Source organism: Cotesia glomerata, linkage group LG7 (assembly GCF_020080835.1).
Source record: "Cotesia glomerata isolate CgM1 linkage group LG7, MPM_Cglom_v2.3, whole genome shotgun sequence".
In the NCBI taxonomy this organism is placed as follows: domain Eukaryota; kingdom Metazoa; phylum Arthropoda; class Insecta; order Hymenoptera; family Braconidae; genus Cotesia; species Cotesia glomerata.
Window position 1 is genome coordinate 8,137,847 of NC_058164.1, and position 17,174 is coordinate 8,155,020.

At 29.6% G+C, this 17,174-nt stretch overlaps 1 protein-coding gene and 1 long non-coding RNA gene across 3 annotated transcripts in view; both read right to left on the minus strand.

Moving 5' to 3' along the window:
- The window catches only part of LOC123268779, a 228,182-nt gene extending 222,852 nt beyond the window's left edge, over positions 1-5,330 (minus strand). Inside the window, exon 1 of the mRNA XM_044734135.1 lies at positions 4,854-5,330. Within this exon, the coding sequence (XP_044590070.1) occupies positions 4,854-5,091 (238 nt within the window). The 5' untranslated portion in view covers positions 5,092-5,330. The remainder of the gene's footprint in view (positions 1-4,853) is intronic.
- A 14-nt stretch (positions 5,331-5,344) lies between these two features.
- Positions 5,345-16,205, minus strand: LOC123268793. Of its 2 annotated transcripts, none has more exons than XR_006510299.1 (3): positions 15,907-16,205; positions 6,586-6,981; positions 5,345-5,510 (listed from the first exon to the last, which is right to left on the minus strand). It is a non-coding gene; the product is annotated as an uncharacterized LOC123268793 (long non-coding RNA). The 2 variants fall into 2 exon arrangements; XR_006510298.1 differs by having other exon boundaries at positions 6,586-6,984.
- Positions 16,206-17,174: the final 969 nt, after the last annotated feature.

Below are 17,174 nucleotides of genomic sequence, written 5' to 3' on the forward strand. Positions count from 1 at the left end.
TTGAAAATTTTCAATTTTCTTAGTGGGAAGTTAAAATATCATTGACTCATTGCAATAATCCATCGACTTAATAAGTTGTATTTAAGAATGTTCATTACTGACATGGCTAAAAATTATGTAAAGTCATAAATGGCTTTTATTTTTTATGAGGTAAGTATTTTTGAGACCATGGCCAATTTTTACGTTGGTCAAAACGCATTTTGGAATCAATGGCCAAAATAAAAAAAAATATTGAATAATTCATCAGAATTGAAACCGTTAGAAAAATTAAATGACGCGTCACATTAGATTAAAACACCCTTTTTCTTCCATCTCAAAAGAAATGGATTTGAGTAGAGTAGATGTGTACAGAGTATACATAAAAACGTAAGAGGTTGTCTTCTCGACAGAATCGTAAGTGCGATTCCATTCGAAAATGTCGACAGTTTCATTTTATCGTCTCGCTGTTTTCATTTTTCGCGCCGTTTACTTGACTGTCGCTGTTACATTTTATTTCGTTCCATCCAAGTAAAGTATTTGTCAATTTTTTTTCTTCCCTACCCTTCCCATCCCACTCTAACCGTTTCTTTCCTTTTTTTCCGTTATGTATAATGCCATTTGTTTAACTTTCACCCTCGTGCGCCTAAAAATGAACCGATAACGATAAATTTACCGTAATGGAGATATTTGAGGATCGCTCGGCACCTTTTGACGCCAGTCAATTGGGGTTCGCAGTTATCAGAGGGTTGTTTTTGACGAGGAAAAAAAAAAAAAAAAAAAAAACGAAGGATAGTTTCAGCATTCAATGGACATTGGATAGTGTTATCAAAGTTAAGGGAGATTCTGCTACCTCTGCTCTACTCCTTATGGTATGCTAGCTTATGCTTCTCCGGGGACTCGTTATCTGTCGACTCATTTTTGTTGACTTTCTTAGCCTAAAAGCCCACTAAACTGTTTTAATATCCCATTTATCTTTATATTTGTTAAATGCATTATTTATGGAAGTACCAAAAATTATCATAAAGAATTTTTTAACGGGTCCAGAATTTTATTAAGAAGTGAGTATTTAAGATACGCATATTTTGATTTTTTCTGATATGATAATTTTTGGTCTATTAAACTTCAATAACATTGATTAAAAATTTTCTTACAACAATCGTCTCTTTGGTAGCGCGAAAAAAGTCATTGTAAGGTTTCCAAAATTTAACTTTACATGTAGTTATTTAGTGAAAAAACTAAGAATTTTACATACATGTTATTTCTGATGATTACATAAGCAATTAATTGTTCTTATTGCGAGATCGCAGGAATGTAACAGATTAAAATGAATGCATTTTCCAAACACTTGATATGTGGAAAATAAATTTGGTTCATTTTTAAATAAAATTTGTAAAAAAAATATGCCATTAATTTTCTTATAAAAAATTGATGTCACTGAGAAAATTTTAATAAACGGAAAAATTCGTCGCACTTGAAGCTAGGTAGATTTCTTCACTTATGAGACCTGCAATTTCTTGATCTAAAACTCTCAATGCTCATTTAAAATTTTTTTTTTCATGTCAATTATTATTCATTTTTGTAAGAAAGCCACGAGAGCATTATAATGATTGCACATTGAAAGTTGCAATGAATATTAGCTAGAGTACCCGAGTCGAAATTTAAGTCGTGTATCCAACGTATTGAACGTTAAAAACGTTAGTTGAATGTAGCAAACGTTCAAATCGTAAACTCAACATTTTGAACGTTTAAAACGTCAGTTTAACGTATTGGACGTAAAAAATATAGATACAACATTTTCCAAAAAAAAAAAAAAATTAATTCAGCTGTTTTAAAAAAAAATACATGATCTATATACCTTCGAAAAAAAACATTTTGGAAACCATTCCTTATGTATAAAATTCGGATTAAGTATTTTCATCAAAAATATGGTAGAATTTCAACCAAAAAACTAAAATTCTCCCGAACAGAATTGAAAAAACATTTTTTTTATCGTACTTCCATTTAAAAACATGTAGTTATCTGAATAGTTTTGATATTAGTTATTTTCACTCTTTATCGGTTTGATTTACGCTCACAATATGTTGAACTTACGTTTTTAACGTCTAATACGCTAAGCTTACGATTTGAATGTTCAATACGTTAAATCTATGATTTAAATTTTAACTCGGGTGATCACATAGATAAAAGGTACATGCCGATCCGATGGAATTTGGAATCTGTACAACTCAAAACAATACTCTAATTAAATTTCAAATCTAGATCTAAAAATGCAATTCTATAAAGCACCTAGCGGAGTGGGTGGATAATAACTAGTGTTCTAATACGGTCATGATCGCTGAATCGTCTTCGTACAAGGGAGTTAAATCTGAAGACATGTTCTAAATTAAAAGCCTTAATAATTTCGATAATTTTCTACCTGTTTTTAAATTCAATATTTCTTAGTGAGCCATGAGTTGAAGAAAAAAAATTAACAAACATTTAAGTTAAATGATCAAACCTTTTTACATGAAGCACAAAAAATGAATTGATGAGGTTAGAAAATATTTGCTAGCACCATCTTGATGCTCTATATTTATAGCGGTATACAAATAAAATTTTATGTGGATGATTGAACGCAGAACTGACTAGCATGTTTCCACAGAAAATGCCAGAAATAACTGGGACACGTGTCAAAAAAAGGATAATAAAAAAACATAAAGCGGGAGAGGGTTCGGGTGATGGCGATGGCGAGGAAGAATGGAAAACAGGGTAGAGAGAAAAAAATTGTTGAGTGGGACGGGTGATATTGTAAAACAATTGATAGATAGCCCCAACGAGACAGGGGGTTGAAGTGAGGTTGGTTTCGGGCATTTATCTTGCTATCTCATTCCATCTCGAGCGTCCTGGTTAGACCGCCTTGCGGACCGATAAGTCGTCTCGCCAATGAAGACAAATCGTTCATGTCCCGCAGTTTTACCAGGGTGTAATTAATCGTAAGAGAGACAAGTAACGAGCCACCAGAAGGGTGGGAAACTGAGCAGCTTTCAGACGTGTCTAACCTGAACCACGTCTTCAACTTTACTCCTTTGTGTTTATTGAATAAGTTAACAATTATTGGCTAATTTATCGACTTTCTTTCTAGTCACTCGCCTTATTCCAGGCGAATTGTTCCAAGGATGGTGCGAAATTTAACTTTAGAAAGTTGACTGGTTTTTGGATCGGATTCAAAGTGTGGAAAATAAATTGCTGATCCTGATTTATGGAGAAGATTTTGATGTAAATATTGCATAAAAAAGATTAAGAATAGTCAATGATTTGAGATTACATAAAAGTTTTGAAGTATAATTTTTAATATTTTGAACATCGGGTTGAAAATTATTGAATTGAAAAATTATTAACTTTTTCATCTTGAAATAGTAAGTCAAAAAAATTTCAAAATCATTTTGAAGAATTTATTATTCTTGAAATGAACAAAAAAGTTCTTGAAAAAAAAAACTTTTTTGGGTTTAAGTAAATTTTACTTAAAGAATTTCTCGTTTTAGAACTCTTTAAAATGATTTTTTATCAGTGCTTGTGTCAATGGAATTTTTAAAAATGATTTTGAAATTTTCTTGGTTCACTTTTTCGAGATAAAAATCTTAAAAATTTTTCAAAATGATAATTTTCAAAATGATTTCCTTATCATATTTATTTTAGAAAAGGTGTCCTGTTAGAAAATTTCATCAATAAATATACTGATAAATAATATTCTAGTAAAAATATCCCATGACAAAAAAATCTGACGTCAAAATTATCTCAGGGCTATTTATTTTTTTTTTTACTAAATAAGGATCGTACTCCTTACCATTTATTTATACCCTTCACTATTTTTTCCTATCATTAGTTTCCTGAAAAAATGTGTTTGAATAAGAGGTCAAGGGCAAAGCAAGAGATTCCTCAGAAAACTGTACTTTTTCTCGAAAAAATGCACTATATCTGGAAAAAGCGTACTTGGTCTTGATGAAAGAAAAAAAACGATTTTTGATTCATCAATCATACATTTGACAAGTGATAAAAGGAATAAGCAATATTTATCGTTTAAATTCTAATCAATTGGATTTAAATTATTCAGTTTATGTACATCTAAAATTTTTAAAATTTTTTCAAGAGCCAATAAAATTTTTTCTGATCCTAATCCTTAAAATTGTTCAGTATTTGAGAAGAGAAGATTTTTTTTTTGAAAAAGGTATTATCGAAATTAATTGGTCTGAAGCTTTCTTTGATCCGAATATATAATCGCCTTAAGCTTAAATTCCTCTACTCGAAATAACCGACAACACAAATTATAAATCGTGTTTCTTCCATAAAAATCGGAAAAAGAAGATTACTGTATGAGGAAAAATTCATTTTATCTCTATAATAAATTTAATAATAATCGATCGGATAAATTGTTTCCTAAGATATTAAACTTTTATTGAAAACGATAGACCCAAGTTATTTTATAAGTGTTTTATATAAACGTAATAAAAATTTATAAATATGAGGATTATTAAGCATTACATTGTAGATTATTTGAAACATTAAAAAACAGAAACTACAATTTTAAATCAATAAAAATAATCATAATAATCAACAATAATAATAAGCTTATAACGAGAAAAAATATTTTTCATTTATAATAATAAAACATTCATTAGCAAATAAATGGAACCATTAATACTGAAAATTAAACAGCAATTACCAATATCTGCATACTATTTTATATTATTTACAGTCAGTAAATAATGTCATACATTAAATTATCGAGCTCTTTCTCTCTTAATATTCGCACGATAATAAATTAATATATTTGAACCTATTAAATCACAAATAATCAACGGCAACAAAAAATTATCAAATAATTACTCATTACTTACATATCGTGATGTTTACGGGCTTAATTATCTTCGGGCAAACTTTAAAGAGTCCAAGTTTAAATTTCACACTAACAGCAGATGCAAGTTGTCTCGGAATGTGCGGAAGTGATAGTTTTTCTTCAGTGTGGAGCCACGCAGGTCCAAGAAGTGCAGTGGTAAGAGCTGCAAGCGCTGCCAAACCGCAAACAATTCCACACCGGGTCATCCGAGAACCGCTCGTACTTTCGGAACAACACATTTTACCCTTTTACTTTTTTCACTTCGCATCCACTATTCTATTCTATTTTATTTGTTTTCCTTTTTCAAGCACTCCACGACCCTTGTAAGTTCTGAGCTGTTTATTTTAATTCACTGTTTTTAATTAATTTGATCAATTTATTAACCGAACACATACTTTTTTATCTTTGAATTTATTATTCATTATTCATTAGTAATTAAATGGTATAGTTTTTTTCATTTTCTCTCTTATTGTCAATTTATATTAATCAACTTTACTACACATTTTATTTCATTTAAAACTTTAATTGTGAGTCATTTTAACATAACTCTGATTTTATAAATTTTCTAAGTGTTGATCATGAAAATGATAGACTGTATTGTTGTTATCGAAAATTATAAATTTAAAACAATAAAAAAAGTCTGATAAATTTTCACAATCTGAAAGTTGAAAAAAAAAATTTAGACACTGGAAAATAATGACTTTTATGTGAAAAATCAAAAATTTTTGTAGATTAAGTTTTAAAATTTTTATACCTGCTTAATGATTGAACATAATATTTAGAGGTAAAAAAATTTTTCACAATTATTTTTTAAAAATATCGATTTTCATTGTCCATTTAGTTCCATGTATAACCTAACTTTTTTTATACAAGCTTAAAATTTTAGGAAAACAGTTTAGTTTTTTGTTTTTTTTTAATTATTCGAAATTGTTTAAGCTTTTACATTTTTTTGACTTTTTTAATTGTTACATTTATAAAAATTCCACTAAAATACTCTCAAGCCACCAATAATATAAAAACTCAAACAGAATCGCTATAGGACCTTAAAACGTCGTGATTCAATGATAATTTTCTAAAATCAGGGCGAAAACAATACCTTTCCAATTTGGAAAATTTCTGAATTTTATAGAAAAATTAAAGAAGAAAATTATGAAAAATACTACTTAAAAATTCATGTCATTGAAATATGAGAGAAAAAAAAATTAAGTAAAATAAGAAAAAGAAAATTATATTGTGTTCAATGATTGTAATTTCAACCAAGTCAACGTTATGCAAATCCATTCTCGAATGTGTTTCATTGAAGTAATAAAAATCAATTGCAAATTTGAATACACTGATTATTTTCTGATTTTTCCATATTTTCTTGCATTGTTATTGCATTGTTATCACAAAATAGTGTAACAAATTGAAAAAATACTACAATTTATGAAAATTAATCTAATTTGACATGAATCATCACACGCACTGGCGCCCAATGTAGGATGCAATATGGAAATTTTACATGAAATTCTCTAAAAATATTGAGAAATATTATTGAAAAGTCACAACTGATAGAATTTCATCAATGTTCATTCAATAAAAAAATAAAAAAAATAGTGAATTTTTGAATACTTTTTGAAGAAATCCTGAGTATAATTCGTTTTTGAAGAAATTTTTGATTGTGACATGAATTATCAATTAGATTTCCGAATATAAGCAAAAAAACAAGTAAAATATGTATTTACGAGAATTACCGTGGATCTTGAAACCTTGAGTGAGAATCCTAGTCGGATTTCCACCAATGAAAGCGAATAATCCAAGCTCGATAATCGAGTTATCCAAGTTCCATCAGGTTTAACTTTATCGTGGATTTCCTAACTGGCGACTTCCAGTCCAGCACGTGCCGTGATAGTCTGCTAAACCGGATAACGAATTCCTCAGGGTGTTCGTGTATATGCTCTACATTTTTTCTGGATTTTTAATATATATACATAGATATTCACTTGAGACATTTCAATACATTTAAGGGAAGGGTGAGCTCGAAAAATTTTTTATCTCCAGCTCAGTTCTTTCAATTAATCAACTAGATATAAAGTTTTTTCCAGACCTTTAATCTTCATTGTCATTCTTATCCGGAAAATGAAAATCTCCTGCTAGAACGAGGGAGAAAAAATTTTCATTTTTATGCTATTTTTTCTCTCTTAGACTATAAATGAGGATTTAATATTAAATGAAATTTTTTTTAAATAAATTAGAACACTTCTGAAATCAATAGAAGGGCGGAATGAAAATAAATGTATTCATTTTTCATTTAATAGGTTTACCATAGACGGATCTATGAAGTGTTTGTGTGTGCAAAAAAAGTAATTTACAAAATTCTATACAATTAGATTAGTTTTGCCCAGCTTGTAGAGAGCCGAGCTTTTCAATTTCGGCTAAAAAAAAAAAAAAAAAAAAAAAAAAAAAACTTCAATTTACTATCACTATTATTAATATAATTTTGCGGATAGCAACTGAGCGAGTGAAAAATCAATATCGCACTTGAGATGAAACGGAATTATATAGATGGTATTAATCTGTTAAATTTTGTTCGAGTATTGATCTGAATTCAGTCAAGTATTTCATATATATATAGTTTATGTAGTTCATATAGATTGCTAAAGTTTGTTAGCATCGATTTTTTTTTCTTTTTACGGTGTTATGCTGCACTTTATATTATTTTTGTTATCGCGTTATTTTGTTTTCTTTAGTTCACTTTCTCTAACAGCTTATAAAGTGACAGCTGCACTTGGCATCGGTTAAGTTGTTGCAACCTTTAATTTTTCTTATAGTTTTCCGCGCTCTGCTATTAACTCAAATATCGAAAAGGCTGTTGTAAGTTTTTTAGAAGGTAAAATGATTGTTACGCTGCTGGTTCACTGCGTGAAAAATCTTTTTCTAGTATATTGTTATGCTTCTGTAGTTCAAAGATATTACATTGAAATCTTTTTCTTAAATGTTGATTACGCATATTTGTCGTTTTACGTCACTTCTGTAAACTTAATTTTTATGTGGTTGTTAATTGGTCAAGTGAGATAACGGCGAGATTTTTGAAAAAATGAAGGCGCGCAAAGCGTGCACACAAAAAACAAATTTCTTGCGCCAAGAAAATTTTCTTGGCTCAAGCAACTTTGACTTTATTCAAGAAATTTTCAACCTTCCTTAATATTTTCTTGAGCCAAGAAAATTTACACTCCAGTCAAGAATTTTTTTTTTCAGTGTGGATAATGTGTCTAGTGTCGTTATAAATTTGATTATATTGACTACAGATTAATTTTTTCTAAGCTAGATTAAAAAAATCAAGAAAAAATTTTTTTTCAATGAAAATATTTTTTCAGCTCTTAAAACTTCACTTTCTTATAAAAAAATTTTTTTATCATAAAATTTTATTCACAAAAAAGATTAATACTAAGAAATTTGTAATTTATTGGAATAATAAAAAATAGAAGTTAGTGGTGTTATACCAAATAATAATTAAAAGTTAATAGAAATTTCCACGTTGAATAAAAATGATTGAACTGAAATGCTTGAAACGAAATAAATTTTTATTTGTTCACACACCCTTTTTCCGTATATATTTTTATTTACTCTTTCTTTTGAACATACACATATATACTTTTACATCAAATTGTTTTTGCTGGCTCAAAAAAAATAACACTAAAATCGAGAATGATTTTGTCAGCGCATCAAATGTCGCGATTTCAGTATTTACTTGTTTTAAAAACTGTCACGTTTTCAGAGTTTTATTTTAGTTTTTTAAATGTTATTCTCATTTGCAAAGCACTCTGACACTAGATGTACAGTGAACACGGTAGCTCGGTGCGCTCAGCGGCTTCGATCAATTGCCTGACATTTCGGGAAATTGCCGTTTGGCTCCGAGCAATACGCGTATAGAATACGGCTTCATGTGCGTGCTGTATTTATAAGCGTCTGTGTAGGTATAGGTGCTCAGGTTGAGTGCTGCTATGAAATGTTAACGATTTCCATCCACGTACTATTCCGATTGTTACCATCATTCAATTCTTATGATATCAGTGCGATCGGGTTGAGATACAAATAGATACCGAATCCAGTTGATAAGAAAATCCGATTAATTTCATTCCAAAAACAATCCTATTATTCTTGATTATAAATTTTGTATTCTTAAAAATAATATTTTTATTTTTAACATGATTTTCTAGTAAAGGTTAATTAAAAAAAGTTTGAAAAGTCCAAAAGTGTACAACTCATAATGCTCTTTTGATTGTAAAAAAATAGAAAAGAGAATTTTATTATTTTATAATTATTTAAAAAAAAATTTTTTGTTTTCTTATTAATGATCTAAATGAGAATTCAAATTGACATTCATTTTCCTTGTGGCTCCATCTAACCCGAAACTAAAAAAAATCGGATGTATTTTTTCGCGCAGGCACGTCTGGTATATATGTATATACTCTAAAAAAAAATTGATTCAAATAATGACTTTTTTCTCGAGTTTTTAGGTTTATGGGTTACGGATATTTGTTTTTACTGCTTGACGAGAAAATTTTTTTTATATTTTGATTTTTTTTTTCGATTCTTAATACGTCAGTCTCCAAGAGTAAAAGAATTATTCCTTATTATTAATTCTCTATCTAATTATATGCAACTTATTTAAGTTCCGTGGACTAAAAAAAGTGTAACAATGAAAACAGTAGCAAAAAAGAGGCAAACAGAATTTTTCGATCGTAAAGCTCACTCTGATGCTTCAGAGGAGTAAATTAGAAGTTACATCATAATGAAGCGTAAAAAATTTATGAAGAATTTGTATAAATATTGAAAAATCGAAATTCGATATCGAATATTTAAATTAAATTATATGTTTCTAGAAATAAATAATATGGCTGATTAGAAAGTAGAAAATTGGTTGTGGCTGCCAGCCAAAATATGATAATTATAATCAAACAAAACAATATTTCGCTAAGGTTTTTAAAAGGGTTTCCGGTTTTGATAATATAAAACGATTGCAAAAGAAAATTTAGAAATAAAAATGTATTTTATAGAAGTTACAGTGTTTGCATGCCTGTAAAGTACGTTTCAAATCTTAAAATTTTATTTAAAATACGTGTTCAACAATTAAACACAAAATTACTTATTCATTTATGTATTCTTCAAATTTAGTATTTACTAAATAAATAGTATATTACGACCCAAGGCCACATACGTCAGGGCATCCAACATTCTGGTCGTGGGTTGTATACTATTTTTCTTGCTCTCCAGCCGAAAGTACGTAACCCAGGGGAAGGGGTTTTGCAAAACCGAGGCGAAGCCGAGGTTTTGCTGGTCGGGGCGGGCATAATAAAAAAGTAAAAATTAATAAATAAAAAAAAAAATTAGTTATTTTAAAGTTTACTAACAAATGCTCTGATTAAGAGAGATAACATGTACAGAACTCGTCACAAATATTTGAACTCGATTTAATAACAAAATTAATTTTTTTAAGTTGATTAAAAATTAGTTTTTAAATAGACGGCTAAGAAAGATTGAAATTAAATTATTAGAAGCTTGTAGAGTACATGAATTGTTTTATAAACATTGCTTTACTAGCTGTCAAAATCTAAAAGAAAGCAAATAAAAATTACAAAACTTTTATATTATTTTCTAAAATTTTTATATAAATTATTTTTGCTGTATTATTATTAAATAGTTCATTAACAATAATCTAGTTAGAAATTATTTTTATTTATTTGACATTTTTTGGTTAGTTTCTGTGCTGACACGTTACATACGGACGATGTTGTGACTGGTTATATACAATTAAAACTCGCTGTATAGGCCGGTCGCGCCACAAAAATACGAAAGAAAGCGAGGTTCTATGCTGCCGGCCAGAAAGTATGCGTAGCGCGCATGCGTTAGAGCAGGCCGTAAAAGTTGCTCTTCCTGGAGTAAAGTGCGTCCAGGAAGAGCGTACTTTCGGCTAGGAGAGCAAGAAAATATATTTTAAAAATTAGTTTCCTCTGAAGTTCTATCGTAATTACGCAATGACTTTATTAAGTAGTTCTTTGAATGATAACAAAAGATTTTATAATTAAACTGTATTTTCTTGTCATATAAATTTATGTTTAAGAGAATAAATAATGTGGCTGATCAAAAGATAAAAAATTATGTGTGACTGCCAGCCAAAATATGATAATTATAATTAAACAAAACAATGTTGAGCAACGATTTTCGAAAAAGTTCACCACATTAATCATAACAAAGGATTGAATAGAATATTTTATTAAAAAATTGTTTTTTTAAAAGGTATGTTCGCAAGTAAATTAACTCTTGAGAAGTTAAACGTCATGTCATTAAAAACAGTTATTTTTTGTAAAAATCTGAATCAATCGATATCGGAGTGTTTTAAATTCGTTCATTATTCAACTCTCTTGATTTTTCATATTATTCATGTGTAAGCTATCAATTTCACAACTTCAATTCACACGAATTTTATTCAGTAAAGTGTACAAAACTTTTGAACGTATGTATAAACATGAAAAATAATGAACCTATGTGATTTTATTAGGATCCCATTGAAAACCACTCCAGCAAAAAAAAGCTAAATAAACCCGGCAATTATCATTGAATTTGCTATTTGTTTAGTGATAATTAGAGCTAAAACAAAAGTTTATTTAAGGGATTAGTCGATAATTGTCTATTACTAAAGTCCAGCTTGTAGGGGAAGATTGTCTGGTGTCTTAGTAGGAACTTATTTTTTTCTCAGTCATTTAACTTTCTGAGTTCTTGCTTACTCTCTTTCAACCCTTATTCACATCTACGTCGGGAATGTATCCTAGGCACGATCCCGGAGGGTGATTACCAACCTACCAACCTCGTTAGTAGATTCCCTCGTTTTTTCTAAAGTGTTTTATCTCCTCTCGTTTTATTTTTTAGTTTTTTTTCATTTCACTCTTACTCGTACCCGCACTCGTACTCTCCATACTATCCCATTTGTGATACTTTGGCAATCAAAATTAATTCCCTCACGACCAAAAGCAAAAGCAAACGTTTTAACCAATTATTTTTCTATTTTCTTTTGTTTCATAACTAAAAATCCATTAGCCAAACTTTTTTTACTAAAATCGACAGTTACCTTTTACCTTTTTTAGATTTTTCCCGCATTAATATTTTACCCTACCGGCTTTTTTCTTTTTTTTTTTTTCCATTTTAATGCTCGTTTTTGTCTGGCATTACCTTTTTCGCTTTTAGATGCCCACAATGCTCTACACTTTACTTTTATTATTTTATTTATAATGAATAATGGATACGAGGCACCTTTTACGGGCATTCGACAAATTATTAATGATAACTAAAGACCCAAGTCTGGAGTCAAGAGTCTCTGCGGTTGAGAAAAGAGTGTAAAGAAAAATTATTGTTCAAAAAAATTATACAAGAGATACTCCTCGATATAATAAATAAAAAAATAACCTAAATAAAATAAAGTATTTACAATGGGTGAAAAAATTTCACTTTCACCGTCATCACATAAGATCCCAAGGTCTCAAGGGGCGCGAAAATGTTTGCGGAAACTTTTCGAGCATCGATATTACAGCTCAGTCCTCTTTTTCCGTAACAAAACCTCTCGGGAAACTTGAACCGTTGAATTCGGTGATGTCCTCAGGGCCTTACATTATTTCTTTACTTTCTCAGGTGTAAAGACTAAATTATATTAGATTTACTCACCCACTAATTACACACACACACACCTATATATGTGTACAAAGCCTAAGTTGAGGAAAATTAATTAATTAATTTTTAGCAATAACTAAGTGGTGCGATTTCGAAAATAAAACTCTAATAATTAATCAGCGGATAACAAAGTTAAAGATTTTAATTGCAGAAATATTGCAAGTAGTCCGGATAGGAGTAACGAGAAACTTTTAAATCCGTAACAAAAGTAAAACCACACAACTCAGTAAACAATAATAATGATAAAAAAAACATCTATAATAAAATAATAGCAATAAAGTATCAGACTGGTTTTCATAAAACAAAAGCTGCGAGAGGAAAGTTAAAATAAATAAAATGATTATCGTATTTGCCAGTGTTGGTGAAGGCTTTTCCGCAAGTGAGAGCCAACGATCGTGAACTCGTTGGCCAAGCGGAAGCAGAGATCTAGAGACCTAGCATGAGAGTCCGGGAAAAAAGCAAGTCCAAGACTTTTTTCCATCTCTCTTAACATTTCATCCTCAAACTCACCAGCACTTGTTAAACTAAGTACTCCTACTTGAACTATTACCATCGGCATCACCACTACAGAAATCATTAGTCTAGTTAAACTTTTAATTACCCATTTCTTAAGAAAATATACTGAAAAAAAGTGCGAGAAAAAAATTGCAACACTTGCTGCTTTCAAGTGTGAACCACTCACAAATATTGAGATTTTTTTATCCAATATAAGTTATGGATTAATTAAATCATTAATACCGTCAGAGTAACAACTGTTTGTTTATATTAAAACAGTAGTGAACACATATTACTTTTAGCTGGTTGTCATTCAACTCTGATACAAAACACGTTGATATACACATCGTACGACAGTAACAGTCACAGAAAATTTCCCGGCGGGAGTGGCTGGATATTTAATTGAAAAACGTGTTATATTCGAGATTTCCCGAGAGAATATGGGGATGGAAAATAGTCGGGTGTATTGGGACGATCAAGAGTTTGTGTATTTCCTCTTACTCAACTGGAAAATCTCAACTGTTAAAACTTGAATTCATATCGAACGTTCTATTCACTCTCGACTCAAGCGCGACTTACTCTGCTTTTATTTTTGATTACTTTTTAATATTTTTCTGTCAAGACGCTAGACAAAAGTTATTATCGATTTATTGGAGAGTTCATTATAAACTGATCAAAAATAAAGAAATAATTAAATTGAACGTATTGATTCTTATTTTCATAATCAAATAGTGATTATTTGATCCTAAGTCTCAATCCAGACACTCTAATGGGTTATCAAAATAACGTTCAGATTAAACTCGCTATTTTTGATTGGCTAATAATAATTCGTAATAACATCAGCTTTTATCGACCAGGATATTACCCGATTTAATTAACGTGAAGTATCAAATCGCAGTGAAGAATAATATATTATGATTATCAATATATCAATTAATATGATAATCAAGCTAGGCATCACGTCAGATATCCCATAGAAAATGAAGTACCAATAAAAATAATATTTATGTTCAGTACACATATAATGTATAACTATTTATCGCACTCCCTCAGTCAAAACTTTGAATGCCTTTCAATAAAAAATTTCAAAATATCTTCTTTTCTTAATTCAACAATTTTTCGATATTTATTTATATTAATTAAATGTCAATTAAGATTATAAAATTTTTGATAATGATACTTTAAAAATCTTTGTTTTTTTTTCTTTTTGATAATTTGTGAAACCATTAGTTTGAGCTACCTAAAAATTTTTCTCCCACTTTTTTTGTATCAATCATTGTGAAACTTTGAATTTAGATGTTAAAAAAACTCAAATATTCAAATTACTGTAATTTAGTAAAAAAAATATTTACCAATTTAGAAATACCATTGATGAATAGCAAACTTCAGTTAACAATTCATACTGAAAAAAATTTTTCACCTTCGGATTTCGAATAATAAAAGCTCATTATCAAAGAAGCTTAGTCTACGAAACTTGAATCTTCAATTCAATCTATTCCGTCTCCTCCTATTTCCATAAACTCCCTCCGAAATCGCGATTCATTCAACGACACGACACAATCTCGAGTCTAACAATATGAAATTATTCCTTTAATCTCAATCGGAAACGTGAGATGGTATCACTCCCACATGCATGATAGACTCGTGTCATATTGGATTTGGATTTTGGATGAAAAAGATTTTCTATGTGAATATCAAAATGATGAGTGTAAAACGAACAACCCGATCTAGAAAAAAGGGACTATTTTTTTATCATATAATCTGCTGCGCAGAATATCTCGTAGAAAGTATATAAAATATGCTTTCATTTATACATATCTATATATTCATATATATATATATATATATATATATATATATATATGACGAGACACATTTATACATATATAGAGACATAAATGTATTTTGATACTTGATATGAATGAATATAGAGATATCCAATAGAATGGAATATTTTCCACGTGCAATATGAGACAGTGAAAGAGTGAAATGTCACTTGCCAGGAAATTCCCCATATGACACGTCACACCTCCCCACACATCCTCACACTGCGCACCGAATGTTACGAGTTTTTGAGGTGATAAACTCGTTTATCTTCAAGCTAGCCACAGATAACACAACCACACATCCCTACTGTTGATACATATATATATAGATATATGTTATGTTCACGCATTACCATTAAAATTAACCTATTTTCGAAATTCACATCCAGATGTATCAAATAAATTTGTGAGATCACGAGAACTTTAAATAATTCTCTAAGTCAAATACAATTAAATTATAGTTGTTATGATATTTTTTCACTATTTATTGTGACTGTCTCAAGCACTAAAAAATTATTTTTAAAAAAGTATATAATTAATGAATGAATATTAAATAGAAATTTCAGAAAAAAACCTTATTTCTGTTTTTTAATTAAATAGCGAATTTTTTTTTTTTTTAATTAATTACATGAATTGTTTTTCACTAAAGGGGTATGTTATCTTTTTATTTTGTAGTGCTCGACAAGTCTCAACAATTGGTTGGTTTATTTTAAAACACAGAAACTAAATTTATTATATTTTTTTAAACTTTTATTATTAGAAACTAGTTTATGCTCTAAATTGATAAAAAATTAGCTTTTTTTAAAGAAAATTAATATATTTTTTACTGAAAGTAATAAAAAATGCCCTTACACCAAAAAGAAATACGTGTAAAAATAATTACTGTGTTTTAAACTAAGACAGCCGAACAACGATGTTTTTTTTTTTGGTATAAGAAATACTTCCAAGCTTCCATGATTTTATTGATATTATTAACATTAACTATCTGTAATGACAAATTTTCATTTACATCAATCATCTAATAATTACCTTAAAAATCTTAAAAAAATTTCAATTTAAAACCAAAATTGAACTTAAAAAAAAATAACATAAAAAGATTTAAAAAATTACACGTAATTGAGGTTTATAAAGAATATAATCACCAACAGTAATCTTCTATTTCCAATCACTGTATTTAAAACATAAATGCATTGATAAAGACCAGAGCAACGAATAAGGGCAAAATGATCCGACGCGTACGGAAGCCAGAGGCACACTGTCCTTTCGTAAATGCTCGCGTCACCCCCATGCAGTCGCAGATTCATCCCTCGGCTGCCAGCAAAACGATTTCTACGCTACTACGACTACGTCTGGCGACTCTTGCGCCCCCGCGGCCTACAGTCAATCCCGCTACGCTCCACGCTATATTGCGATGAACATTCCGCTCGTTAAGCGCACGCATTCCCTCAGAAAATATCTATATATATATAAATTTTTCAGCATGCCAATGTGTATGAAATAGAGGTATCGCAGCATTCTGTAGTGCAACCCTCCCTCAACTCCCCTGTACACTCAATATAATTATGTTATAACAGGCATCGCAGGTGCTGTTCCGTTAAATTGGCGATATGCTGCCAAAGGGTCCACAAAATTTAACGTGACGTCTCTCCAATGGTTCGGGCACATGTCTCGTCTGTATATAATATTTTGGTACATATTATAGATATATCTACTTGTATTATATTATATATATCATATTATATATTGTATTATCTATAAAGAGAGAGAGAGAGAAAGAGACATATGGGTGAGTGTAACAACAACAGTAGAAATTCACTCGTAAAATTCGCACGTTTGGGATCACGTTATTGCTTCCGGTGCGGCTGACATTTGGTAGATGTTACTACTGCACTTGTGATATTTTGTTTTCGTGTACAAATATATTGTTTTATTTATAAAGTTACATAATACTGTAAATTAGACTGGGCCAAAAAAATTAACTATTTTTTTTTTTTTTTTGTATATCGAAAATATTATTTGGGATGACAAAAAAAAAATGTTGTGAGAATTTGAGCCCTTAATATTTATATTAAGAGGTCTATCATCGCAACTTTTAATTTTTTTTTCCGGAACGGGTTTTTGTCTCATAACTCCTAAACCATCGAGGTAAATGAAATAAACTTAGATGTTTTTTGAAGCAAATTTAATTGTCTACAAAAAAGACTGATTGAAATTTTTCGTCAGATGAACCGTTTTCTTATAAACACGCCTTGAAAATTGATAAGATTTCAGAATTTTTATTGTTTAACTTTGGAATT